The sequence below is a fragment of the Rhinopithecus bieti genome, unplaced genomic scaffold (genome assembly GCF_001698545.2).
Source record: "Rhinopithecus bieti isolate Rb0 unplaced genomic scaffold, ASM169854v2 scaffold_31531, whole genome shotgun sequence".
Classification (NCBI taxonomy): domain Eukaryota; kingdom Metazoa; phylum Chordata; class Mammalia; order Primates; family Cercopithecidae; genus Rhinopithecus; species Rhinopithecus bieti.
Window position 1 is genome coordinate 2,957,116 of NW_016814088.1, and position 14,652 is coordinate 2,971,767.

General features: G+C 32.8%; 1 protein-coding gene across 1 annotated transcript; it reads left to right on the top strand.

The window, feature by feature from the left end:
- Positions 1–1,025: 1,025 nt before the first annotated feature.
- LOC108513739 (beta-defensin 110-like) lies at positions 1,026–1,391 on the top strand. The gene is made up of 2 exons (XM_017849594.1): positions 1,026–1,070; positions 1,239–1,391. Exons 1-2 carry the CDS (start codon positions 1,026–1,028, stop codon positions 1,389–1,391), a joined length of 198 nt encoding a protein of 65 aa, XP_017705083.1.
- The last annotated feature ends 13,261 nt before the right edge of the window (positions 1,392–14,652 follow it).

Sequence of the window (14,652 nt, forward strand, 5' to 3'; positions counted from 1 at the left end):
TATATATAATTTTTTTACACGTCAAAATCCACCTGACAGTCTCTTCCACCTTATATTTAATTATTTTCTACCAACTTAATTAAGGGCAATCAGTAAGTGCTGTAGAGATCTTCTCTAGTTTTTCTCTACTTCGGAACATAATGCCTGGTGAATACTAGGTACTAAAATAAATGCCTACCATTTTGAGTTGAAATGAAACATTTTTCTAAATTTCAATTAGATTCTATATGGACAATTAAGTTCTATTAATAGATATTACATAATTTAAATCTGAATTCAATTCATTCTCTAAATTTTAACAAAATTATTTTGCCTCATTTTTCCTGACACATATGCACACATAACAAAATTTAATACTCAAGATATATTTATGATAATTATGTTTATTATATTATATCATCCAGATAGGTAGAATGACTGACCACAGATAGATAAGTACATTGATAAAACTGAAGAATAAAAATATGCCTGACTCCAAAGTCTCTTTTTTACTCTAAAGGCATTTTCAGAGAACAGTTGAATCATTAGGAACAATAAAACTTTAAAGTAGCAAAATAATTTGCCTCTATTTACTATAATTTAATGTATGAATAGAAAACTGTGATTTTGGAATCTCAGAACATCTTTCTTTTCATGTCTTAGATGGTTCACAAGAAAGTATAAGAGAATACTAATGTGAGGCTCCTCTTTTTACTAGATAGGCAGTGTACAACAAAATTATATTTCTCTATGTATATCTAAAATACTTTAGTTTTTAGTTTTCTCGATCAATTGCCCTATCAGTGAAGTTAGTACATTAGAAGTCTTCTGTAGTTTCTCTATGATTACTATTTGTGTGACCACTATGTTCAAATAGAAAAGAGATAAAGAATCAAAATAAATTATAACTATTATAGAAAGGCTTATATTTTGGCTGCAATAACAAAGTATCACAACAAATGTTTGACAAAAATACATACAATTAAGTACCAAATTGTATGTCACTTGCTCATTATTACTGTAGACTGAGCCAGCTGAAATTTAGTATGGATGTGAGCTGCAAGATAAGGACAGAAACATTTTGTGCCAGTGTAATGTTAGTAGCTCAGTCATTTTCTGAAATGATTCATAAATTCTGCTACAAAACAACTTGACGTTCCACTCTCTCCAACTTGCACACACATGATCTCATAACTGTAACAGTTTTTGTCTTTCTTTAGCAAGAAAACCCCAAATCAATAATAGACTAATAACTTCAGATATTTTTCTTGCTTGCAGCCAGAAGCTATTTTGAACCAAAGTATAGATTTGAGAGATGCGAAAAAGTGAGAGGAATATGTAAAACATTTTGTGATGATGTTGAATATGATTATGGATACTGCATTAAATGGAGAAGTCAGTGCTGCGTATAAACTCGGAAAAGAAGTACTATTGAGGATCAAGTCTGGAACAGAGATGCATGTTTTTCACTCAAGAGTAGGTAAAAAAAAAATGTTTGCAACATTTAATGAAAATACACACTTTTAAATTCTAAATATATCTATTTACATACAATGAATTTAGTCTCTACTTATTCATTGGGGATTTTTGTATTTCAAATTGACGAACACATTGGCGAAACAAGGAAACAGACTCTAATTATGTTTATAATCTCATTATTTACGCTTTGACTCTCAGACATTCATATTACTTATCTGAGTTACTCTGCTCCCTCTCTAAATATGTGTATGTGACCTTATTGCCAGATTTGCTATGAGGATTATGGTTATATTCATATATCCTGGTTTCCACACCAAAATCCCTCTAAGCCATCTACTCTTCTTTAACAGAAAATGTGTTTCTTCCCTTACAAATATGACAGCTACCAATTTTGACCTGTCTGATGTGTTTTTGCATACATTTAGCAATACTATGCTTTTGAAATGATACAATTTAACAATGCTCTGTCTGTAGGGTAATTAAGCATTATTCATAGCACGGCAAAAGGATAAATAACAAGATCTGAGATATAGAGCCCCTTTTAGTCGCGTGATTCTTTTTTCAAAGAAAATCTCATAAGGAATCTCAGGAATAGGTACCTTTGTTTCAGCAGGGTAGGGCTGGTGTCTGGCCAACTCAATTTTATACCCTCAGAGAATGTGTCTAATGAAGGAAATTTCAATTTGGTTGAGGCAAGAGTTAGAATCCTATAACTACGGACAGTTTTGTGTAACAAAGCTCAGTTAACTGATGAGTAAACCTGACTCATAACTCAGAATAACTCCTGTTTTTAAGATCCATCATGAAATCTAGCTGAGTTAGTTTTGCCTAAGAGGATAATGTTAGACTTATTTGTAGGAGGGCTGTGCAGCTGATGTTCATATGGAAAACTTGGGAAATGTTACAGTAATCCTAGGAACGATGAAGATACAGGAAAAGCAGAGATTGTGTAGTAGCAAAAATGAGGACTTTCTTGGACACCCTAGGGACAATATTATTTACCCCAAAAATCCTCACTAAGGAAGGATGGCTTTTTTGTTTCCAGCAGTAGTGCTGTGGAGGTCAGAGATGGGGTGATGTTACTTAGTTTAACAAGATATGACCGATGTTGTGACATGTACCATGTGCTTATAATTGACCAGGTTACTCTAACTGGAATATTTAAGTTTTTTTTTTACATAGATTTAGAGCTATAAGGTTCCATCTAATCAAGACAAGCAATAAATGTCTGGATAGACAGCTCTACAGAAAAATCTTACTGTTTTTGTGAAAGTACAATAATCTTTCTTACTACTTGCCCTTTGATGATAACACTATTTAACCAAGCATAGAACTCTTTTTATTCTTAATAAGCCCCAGAGAGGCAAAACTTCTCAGTTCCCTCATTTCAACACCTTACATGTGAAGAAATGTCTTTTATACCTTTCTAGTAATAAATTTTCTATCATGAAGATTCTTCTTTTTATTTTCTTTTTTCAAAAAATTATGTTCTGGCCAGGCGCGATGACTCATGCCTGTAATCCCAGCCTGTAATCCCAGGGAGGCCGAAGCAGGTGGATCACGAGGTCAGGAGATCGAGACCATCCTGGCTAAACAGTGAAGCCCCGTCTCTACTAAAAATGAAAACAAAATATATCCGGGAGTGGTGGCGGGCGCCTGTAGTCCCAGCTACTCGGGCAGCTGAAGCAGGAGAATGGCATGAACCAGGGAGGCGGAGTTTCAGTGAGCCGAGATCGCTCTACTGCATTCTAGCCTGGGTGACAGAGGGAGACTCCGTCTCAAAAAAAAAAAAAGAAAAAAAAAAGACGTATATATACACAATATTCTCTTTTAAGATCAGAATTTCACCAGGTAGTATAAACTTTTATGCAGGGATATTTGTATTGCTGAATTAGAGAAGGAATCACTGGTTTATTTCTTGACAAAATAATGATAATGCTCTAGGTATTAAAAGATCATTGCATTAATTACATCACTATTATTTACTTACAGTTATTTAGATTCTAATCTTGTTGACACTGTAAAGTCTTGGAGAAAATATTTGAATATAGTTTTCAGCCCCAAAAACTTATCTATGGTAATAGTGTATAGCTAGAGTAAGGACTGTTTACCTTTTCCTTATCTTTAGCCTATTGTCAATGAACTAATTCCCATTAAGAAAAATACTACCTTATTATTCTCTTCTGGGTACTACCAGAATATCACATCCATTGACCTTTCTTTGAGTACAACTTGTACTACCCTTCCAACTATAAGGGAACCTGAATATAGAATGTAGTAGCTAATAGCTTACAAGCTTACATAAGAGCTATCTTTTAGTGAGATTTCTTTTTTTCTTCTTTCTTTTATTTTTATTTATTTTTTTTTTTTTTAATTTTTGAGATGGAGTCTTGCTCTGTCGCCCAGGCTGGAGTACAGTGGTGCAATCTCGGTTCACTGCAACCTCCACCTCCTGGGTCCAAGCAATTCTCCTGCCTCAGCCTCCCAGGTACTTGGGACTACAGGCACCCGCCACCATGCCTAGCTAATTGCTGTGTTTTTAGTAGAGACAGGGTTTCACCATATTGGCCAGGATGGTCTCGATCTCTTGACCTCGTGATCTGCCCGCCTCGGCCTCCCAAAGTGCTGGGATTACAGGAGTGTTCCCGGCTCCTGGCTGAGATTTCTTTACCTAAGAAGTATGTCATCAAATCAATTATGTTGCCAGATATCCTGAATTAATGCCCATGTACTGATTATCTGAAAATAAATAGAAGTGTTGAAGTAATTTTTATTTCAATTTTTGCTGGAATTGATGACTCATACTTTCTCATGTGTTCCCTGATATACCACCAGCTCCTTAAAAAATCCCTGGCACATGGCTTACACTCAACAGATAACTGTTACATAAACGTTGCCCAGAGATGTATTGATTTTCCTTTTCCAGCTGTTCCTGAATTCTCTTTTTCTTTATCAGCAAAAATGTGATTCAAAATTGATTCAATTTCCTGACCTGTGCCTAAATCTTTCCTTTTTTCATTTTATTATCTTTCATTTTATTTTATTTTCATTTTTATTATCTCTTAAAATCTCATTTTTTTCATTTTTATTCTTTTATATCAAGTTAAAGATTCATGGTTAAAAAAATAGGCAAGTTATTTCATCACTTGGGATCTCATTTTTTAACCTGTAACATGAAAGAATTGTATTAGATTTTCTATGCATCTTCTTATATTTATCTATGTCTCTGTATAGCAGGGATCAAAAAAACCATAGCTCATGGACAGAATTTGGCCCTTCTTTCATATTTCCTGTCACTTAGGAATTGTATTTACAGATAAACATTTATAACTGATTTGATAAGATGAACATCATCTTATCATCAATCTTTGCTTGATGAACCTCAATCAAAATGTTGAATAAGAATTCTTCTCATTAGTTGATCTGTATTCAAAAAGATAATGTGCACCATCATTATTAAAATATATTGTATTTTTGTCAATTGAAAATTTGTGGAAATTTGTTTTCTCTCATTTATTTAAGTCTCTAAATAATATCCTCAGTTTTTCTTTTTTTATTTTTTTAATTTTTTTTTTATTTTTCCGTAAGTTATTGGGGTGCAGGTGGTATTTGGTTATATGAGTAAGTTCTTTAGTGGTGATTTGTGAGATTTTGGTGCACCCTTCATCCGAGCAGTATACATTGCACCATATTTGTTGTGTTTTATCCCTTGCTCCCTTCCCATTCTTCCCCCAAATCACCAAAGTCCATTGTACCATTCTTATGCCTTTACTTCCTCATAACTTAGTTCCCACATATCAGTGAGAACATAGGAGTTTAGTTTTCCATTCCTGAGTTACTTCATTTAGAGTAATAGTCTCCAGTCTCATCCAGGTCACTGCAAATGCTGTTAATTCATTCCTTTTTATGGCTGCATACTATTCCATCATATGTGTGTATATATGTATTTATATATATGTATGTATATATATAAATATATATGCACATATATGAAGCATGGTGTGTATATATGTGTGTGTGTACACACACACATATGTGTATATATACATACACACACACACACATATATATATATACACACACACACCATAGTTTCTTTATCCACTCATTGATTGATGGGCATCTGGATTGGTTCCACAATTTTGCAGTTGTGAATTTTGCTGCTATAAACATGCATGTGCAAGAATCTTTTTCAAATAATGACCTCTTTTCCTCGGTGTAGATACCCAGTAGTGGGATTGCTGAATCAAATGGTAGTTCTACTTTTAGTTCTTTAAGGAAATCTCTACACTGTTTTCCACAGTGATTATATTAGTTTACATTCCCACCAGCAGTGTAGAAGTGTTCCTTGTTCACTACATCCATACCTACATCTACTGTTTTTTGATTTTTTGATTATGGCCATTTTTGCAGGAGTAAGATGGTATCACATTGTGGCTTTGATTTGCATTCTCCTGATAATTAGTGATGTGGAGCATTTTTCCAAATGTTTGTTGGCCATTTGTTTATCTTCTTTTGAGAATTGTCTATTCATGTCCTTAGCCCAGTTTTTGATGTGATTGTTTTTTTCTTACCAACGTGTTTGAGTTAGTTGTAGATTCTGGATATTAGTTCTTTGTCAGATGTATAGATTGTGAAGATTTTCTCTTTACTCTGCTGAAGGTTCCTTTTGCTGTGCAAAAGCTCTTTGGTTTAATTAGGTCCCAGCTAATTACCTTTGTTTTTGTTGCATTTGCTTTTGGGTTCTTGGTAATGAAATCTTGGCCTAAGCAAATATCTAGAAGGATTTTCCAATGTTATCTTCTATATAATATATTATATATAGGATATTACTTATATATATATATATATTTTTTTTTTTTTTTTTTTTTTTTTTTTTTTTTTTTTTTTGGAAGAGTCTTGCCCTGTCTTTCAGTCAGTATTGTGATCTCAGCATACTGCAACCTCTGCCTCCTAGGTTCAAGAAATTCTCCTTCCTAAACCTCCCGAGTAGCTGGGATTACAGGTGCACGCCACCATGCCCGAATAATTTTTGTATTTCTAGTAGAGATGGGGTTTCACCATGTTGGCCAGTTGGTCTCGAACTCCTGACCTCAGATGGTCTACCCACCTCGGCCTCCCAAAGTGCTGGGATTACAGGCGTGAGCCACTGCGCCTGGCCATCTTCTAGAATTTTTATGATTTCAGGTCTTAGGTTTAAGTCTTTCATCCATCTTTAGTTGATTTTTGTATAAGGTAAGAGATGAGAGTCCAGTTTCATTCTCCTACATGAGGCTAGCCAATTATCCCGGCACCATTTGTTGAAAAGGGTGTGCTTTCCGACTTTATGTTTTTGTTTACTTTGTCGAAGATCAGTTGTCTGTAAATATTTGAGTTTATTTCTGATTCCCTATTCTGTTCCATCGGTCTGTTTGTCTATTTTCAGTTTTTCATCTTGGGCAGCAAACCTGAAACAATTGCCCTTTAGAGAAAATGTTTGCTAACACCTATATAGATAGAGTCAGTCAAAGAGCAAAGTGTAATTCATGAAGCAGCAGTCTTAGCATTACCTGAGAACTTGGTAGAAATGCACATGGTAGGGCTCAGATTCATCGAGTCAAAAACTCTGGAGATGAGTCCCAACAATCTATGTTTAGCCTGTTCTTCAATTTATTAAAATGCACAGAAGAGTTTGCTAACCATTCTAGAAATGCTTTTAACCTTTGAAATTTTTGATGTTTATGGTTGTTTAATTTTTTACCGAACTTGGGCCAAACTGTTAGCACCTCCTTGACATTACTGACAAAATATACTCAAACAGTAGAAGAAAGATGCCAAGTCACATGACCCTTTCTTTGGAAAGGATACGTACAAAAGAAAAAAATGTTAAAAGATACTTTTAGATAAAGTAATTAGAACTCTTCCTGCATATTATATTTCATCAATTGGTGTTCTTTGGTCTAAATTAATAAAAATTAACTCAACCATATGTGTCTTTTGTCTACTTCCTCAGTGGTTAATTCTCAGCTTCTAATATTCTGAAATACAAAATTCAAGTTCAAAATTCAGAAATAAAAGTTTATTTTTATCTTACATGTTTATAATTTGTGTATGGAAATTTCCACAAAAATAGTAACAGCATTTCTGTTCTCCCTCCCTCTCTCTGGAATTTTAACTGTTCAAAAGGATGTGTTCTAATAACCACTTTTCTTAAAGCCTAACACATTCTTTGGACAGGATATTGTCGTGTTGTATTGACAACACAGTCCTAATTTTTAGCAGCCTCCAAGATTGATATAATGCTCCACTGAAGGATATGACCAAGACAACCTAATGCTCTTTCAGCTTTCACTAAATTTTAGACAGGTTTCTTCCTGACTGTAGATTCTCTGACCTCACTTTTCTTAATTGCATTTACTTTAGAAAACTTTCTATTGTAAATTTTTTCCCTACCTTTGAAATACATGTAGAACTTCTCCCAGCCTCTTGCCAGTTTTACAAGCAAAAAACTTTCTTTCTCAAAGACCTGGGGACCATTATTTTGACATGGACACATTGAAGGATATAACACTACTATCTCCCAGTCTCTGTGGGAGGCTGAGTCTAACTTCAAAGGGCACTAACTTTAATTACCAATTAGATGGCCTAATCACAGAGAAAAGCATTTGAGAATTCAGAAATAACTCAATGTATTCAATGTAGCTCATTGATTAATCTCTTCTCAATGTCTTCTGCTACTTTTCCACTAGCTGACCCTAGCCCTGAAAAACCTGCCTGCCTTTTATTTCGGTAAAGTCAGTCTGTCTCCTCTATTGCAACAGTCATAAAGTCTTGCTTGACCGTTTGCTTTTGTCCAGTGAAATTTTCACTTGGATGAATAAAAGAACAAAAATTGGGATTGTGGGCTTGAAAGGTTTCTGTAGGAAATATGATCCCCAGTGTGGTTCTGACATCAATCAGAACTAACAGTACATTTGGAGAAATACACTTTATGGTAGAATGTTGTAAATACAGATGAGTTATACATATAAATGCTGTGAGGCGACAATGAAGATTATTATCACTTTTCTTAGAATGATCAGGGAAGATTTCAGAGAAAAGATGGTATTTCAGGGTAGGGACTACCATGTGTGTTTGGCTTATTAGATATCTCTAGAGCCTGGCACAGAGTTTAACTGAGAGTAAATACTTGATACATTTTTATTTAATGAGTGAATGGATAGATGGATGCATACATAAATAATAATGTAGCAAAGACCTCAGTTTGAAGACTATTCATATTTAAGCATATAACATAGAAAAAAAGAAAACTTAGGTTTTCAAAGAGCTATATTTGAAATAAGGTTAGAATTAAGAAAGGCATTTTTAGGAGGAATGGTCATATATAATGTTAAAATAGAGTATCTTGAAATAGACAGTGATTTGAATAAATTGTGCATTATTCAAGTTTTCTCTGGGAACATACCATGTGGGATTGATCACACTGCCTTCTGGAACTAAGGTGTAGTATGAATAAAGAGATTTAATATTTAAAGTTCAAGTTGTGCTACAATTTGCTATTTTGTTCTACTTTCCTATACTCCATCTCTTCAGTTATCATTAGAGGAAACCCAGTATATGCAAAAGAAGTGTGTTCATCTGTTATCTGTGCCAAGTGATAGACTGGAGTTTTATTAATTTATCTTTTATTTATTCACAGCACATAAAATTGTACCTTTTTATGGCATACAATGTGATTTTTCAGTGCATGTGTGCATAGAATAATGTTCAAATTGGGGTAATTACTATATTGTGGTGACAACATTCACAATATTATTTTCTAGCTATCTTGATATATAACACCACATTGCTATTTGCTATATTTGCCCTACTGAGTTATATAACATCAAAATTTATTCCTTCTCTGTAGCTTTGTAGTCATTGACCAACCTCTCCTGATTCTCCTCTTCCTACTCTCCTTCCCAGTCTCTGGTAAACAACTATTCTACTCTCTACTTCTATGAAATTAACTTTTCTTTATTAATATTATTATTATTACTATACTTTAAGTTCTAGGGTACATGTGCATAACGTGCAGGTTTGTTACATATTCCGGGGCCTATCATGGGGAGGGGGGAAGGGGGAGGGATTGCACTGGGAGTTATACCTGATATAAATGACGAGTTGATGGGTGTTGACGAGTTGATGGGTGCAGCACACCAACATAGCATAAGAAATTAACTTTTCTAGATTTCACATACGAGTGAAGTCATGTGGTGCTTGCCTTTCTGTGTCTGCCTTATTTCATTTAACATAATGTCCTCCGAGTGCATTCATGTTGCAGCAAATGAAAGAATTTTATTCTGTTTTATGGATGAATATTGTTCCATTTTTGTATATATGCCACATTTTCTTTATTCATTGATAGCTGTGATGGACACTAGGTTGATTCTATATCTTGGCTATATTAAATAGCATTGCAATAAACATGGATTTTCAGCTATCACTTCAACATATTGATTTTATTTCCTTTGGATATATGCCAAGTAATGAAAGTGCTAAAATATATGGTGGATCTAGTTTTGTTTTTTGTGAAACTTCCATGCTGTTTTCCATAATGCCTGTGCTAATTTACATTCCCACCAACAGCTATCTGCATCCTTATGTATTCATTAACAGACTATAGTGTTCTCTGTTGGAAATATTGACAAAGTGTTAAAAGGGAAAGGACTGAGTTATGTGAGGGTAAATTGGAAAATACAAATTTAGGTAAGGAGAGAAAATAAAGGAAACATTCACTACTTTATCATCATGGGTGTAAAAAAATGTAGGTCTGTTTTTTTGTCAGCAGCCTGAAAATCTTTAATTCTTCCATATCCATCCTCTTTTATGTAAATATTTAAACATGATTAAAATAGAACAACTATAGCAATAATCTCAGAATCTTTTGATGTGATATTTGAACCTAGAAAACATTATTTTGCTTAGATAATTTAATAGTATATAGGTGTGTAGTGGTATATGATTGCTGTTTTAATTTGGTAGCACCAAATGAATAATTATATTGAGCATTTTCATGTGTTTATTTGCTACCACATATCTTTTGTTAAGTGCCTGTTTAAATTTATTGCACATTATTATATTGGATTGTTATTTTTATTATTGAGTGTGTAAAATTTTATGTATTCTAAATAAACCTTTTATAAAGAATATAATTTTAAATATTTTCTCCTCATCTGTAATCTACTTTTCATTCTCATAATAATCAATAGAGAACAAAAGTACTTCATTTTGAAAAGTACAAATATTCTTTTATTTTCTTTCATGAGTTCGGCTTTTAGTATTTAAATGTCTGCCTAAGCCAAGGTCATGAATTCTTTTTCTATGTTTTCTTCTAGACATTTTATATAATTGTAGCTTTTACATTTAGAACTATTACAATTTTTGAATCAGTTTTGTGCATCATATGAGATCTAAAGTATATATCCAATAGTTTCACTACCATTTGTTGAAGACCTTCATTCTCCCTTGAATTGCCCTAGCACTTTTGCCAAAAGTAAATTGAGCATGTATATAGAGACTTACTCATCTATTTTTCTATATTTGTGTCAATGACACACTATCTTGATTATGAAAGGCTTACAATAAATCCTAAGCAGATAATGTAAATCTTTCAACTTTTTTCTTTTTCAAAGTTGCTGTAGCTATCTTGGTCCTCTCTATTTCCCTATAAATGTGGTAATCATCTGGTCAATTTCTCCAAATATTTTGTAGGGATTTTTATTGGGATTTGTATTGATTCTATAAATCAATTTGTAGATAATTGATATCTTAAGGAAGATGAGACTTTCAATCCATGAAGCTGGTGTAATTTTCCATTTATTTAGGTCTTTTAAAATTTCTCTCAGCAATGTTCTATACTTTTCAGTGTACAAGTCATTATTTATTATATTTGTCCCTATTTTATATTTTAGTGCTACTGTAATGCTGTTCTTTTCAAGATATTTCTGATTATTTCTAACATGTAGAAATACATTTTTTTGAACACTAATCTTGTTTCCAACAACCTTGCTAAATTCAATTATTTGTTTTAGTAACTTTCTCATAAATATCATAGGATTTGCTACATATTTGATCATATAATGTGCAAATGAAAACAATATTACTTTTTCTGTTTCAATCTGGATATATTTTATGCATTTTTTTGTGTTTATTACCCTGAGTAAAATCCTTCAGTACCATGTTGAATAGGAGTGATGAAAGTGGACATCTTACCTGGTTCTTCATCTTAGGAAGAATGCATTCCATTTTTTAGCCATTGAGTAGGATGTTTAACTGTTGTTTTATTATAAATGCTAATTCTCAGGTTAAGGAAATGTTTTCTATTTTATATTTTTCCTGAGCGACTTCAAGGAAAACAACTTTAGATTTTTTCCAAAAACTTTTTTTCATGCATCTATCTAGATACTATTATAATAAAAACATATATAGTTTCTGTTTAATTTTCAGTAAGTGTAATTAATGAAATGATTCAAATAAGAGCAAATCCTTGTACCCTGACGAACCCTACTTGGTATGGATATACTCAATATTTTCCGTCATATAAACGTTTGGAGAACTTTCTTAATTGACACCACCTGGAGTTCGATTTAAGAGAAGGTTTAACACAAAATTAATATAAATAACGTTGGGTTGTTGGAAGTTACGCCTTTTTTTTTTTTTTTTTTTGTGAGTGAGGCTTGTAGTAAATATTTTCCAAAAATAAGTCCATTCTTTAATATTTAAATTTATAAAAGATATCATAAATTTTCTCATCTTTATTCCACCTATTTGTAAGAATCTGTAATGGTGAAGCCTGTTATATTCTTAATATCGAGAATTTGGAATAGTTTTCTCTTTTGTGCCTGAATATTCTGGATAGAGGTTTATTGGATTTATTAATCTTCTTAATGACTCTGTTTTATTTTTCTCTATTTTGATTTTGTTTTATTGATTTCACCCATGTTATTTATAATTTCCTTTCTTCTGCTAAATTTGGTTTTTATTTGCTTTTCTTTCACTAATTTCTTGAAATGGAAGCTGACATTTATTTATGACTTGTTTTTTCTAATTAAGGCATTTAATGGTATATAATTTTCTCTAAGTACTGTTTAGCTGCATTACACATTTTATATGCTGTATTTCATTTTATTCGTTTTCAAATGTTTTCTAATTTCCTTTTCATCTTTATTGACTCATGAGTTATTTATCAATGCACTATTTAGCTTTCAAGTATTTGAATTTTTCCACCCAGGTATGCACATTTTAAATATTTCTTTTATTGATATTTATTGAATTCCATTATTATCAGAGAACATACTGACAGCTTTTTAAATTTATTAAGACATATTTTATTATCCAAAATATGGTTTATCTAGGTAAATATTTTCTGTTCTCTTGTGAATGTATTCTGCCTCTATTGGTTGGGACGATTTCAAAATTCAACGTAGGTTAACTTGTTGAGGGTTTTTAAGGTAAAACTGCTATGCATTTCATTAATTATTGATAATGCTATATTGAAATCACTAATTATAACTGAAATTTTTTATTTCTCTCTTTAGTTACATTATTATTTGCTTCATGTATTTTGAGTCTCTGTGATAAGATGCATAAGTGTCTTGGATTTTTACTTCCTGTTAATGAATTGACTTCTTTGTCATTATGAAATGACTTTTTTTTATTCCCAGTGATATTCTTTGCTTGAAAATATACTTTGTCTCACATTAACATAGACATTCTAACTTTAAAGCTGTTTTTCTCTATTTATTTTCATTTTTTAGAGACAGGGTCTCGCTATATTGCCCAGGCTGGCCTCAAACTCCTGGTCTCAAATGATTGTCCTGCTTCATTCAGCCTCCAAAGTAGCTGGGACTACAGGAGCATGCCATTATGTCCAGGTTTTTCTAATTTTCTTTTGATTACTGTTAGTATAGTATGACTTTTCCATCATTTTGCTTGTATTCTATTTTATTTTGGTATCTAGTATTTATTTCTTACAGGTAGCATGTAATTGGGAGTTTAGACCATGAACATTTAAAGTGATTTTGACATTTTAAAATATCTATTATTCTAGCAACTTGTTTGCTATTTATGCCTGTTATTTGTTTCTATTGATCTGTTTTACTATGTTTTAATTATTTGTACACTTTTAGGTGAAATCATTAATGCTTTATGAAATTTTATGGGGACAATATCCCAAAGAGTTGACATTGCACCTCTGCACTCCAGTCTGGGTGACAGAGTGAGACTCTGTTTCCAAACAAAAAAAAAAAAGATGTTTCATCCAGAGCAGCTGCAGTCAAGAGCAGAATTTTCAATAGAAATTTTAAGAAAGTAGGATCAAGATTCCAGTAAATTTTTTGACAAGTTATAACATGAGGTTATTTTTACCTGTTTTACCAGTACAAGCAAAGAAATGGCTGCCCAGAGGTGGAAATGGCCTAGTGAATGCAAAAGTGAACTGGTCAGAAGCAAAGGTCATGGCAACGGTTCTTTGGGGTGCTCAAAGCATTTTGGTTATTGCCTTTCTGGAGAATCAATGACAATAACATGCTTATTATATGAATGTTTTGAGAAACTTAGCCAAAGAAAAATGCCTGGGAAAACTTCACCAGAGAGTTATTCTGCACCATGACAATGTTCCTGCTCATTCCTCTCCATCAAGCAAGAGCAATTTAGAGAGAGTTTTAATGAGGAATGAGTAGGGATCCACCTATTGTACCGATTTTCATCCTTTCCCTTTTGGGGGGTTTGTCTGTTTCCAAATCGTAGAAAATCCTTAAAGGCACTCATTTTCTTCAGTCAACAATATGAAAAGACTGCTTTGATATGGTTAATTTCCCAGAATTCTTAGTTATTTAGGGATGGACTAGATGGCTAGTATCAGTGCTTACAAAAGTGGCTTACACTTGATGGAGCTTTTGTTGATAAATAAAGTTAATATTTTGTATTTTTATCTTTTAATTTCATTGTTCCATACAGTTTTTGATTCCTAATATTACTCATTCATAGTTAAGAAATGGCATGACTTATTTTGCAACACACATCTGTTGACCTAGAGTACATGCCCTTTGTACAATGGCTTGCTTTGTAATGGAAAACTTGTTCACTCTTTCAAAAAATCACTTAGATAATTAATTACAAATTAAACATAAAATACATTCATTCATTTTCCATTTCCATTCCACTTTTGTAAAG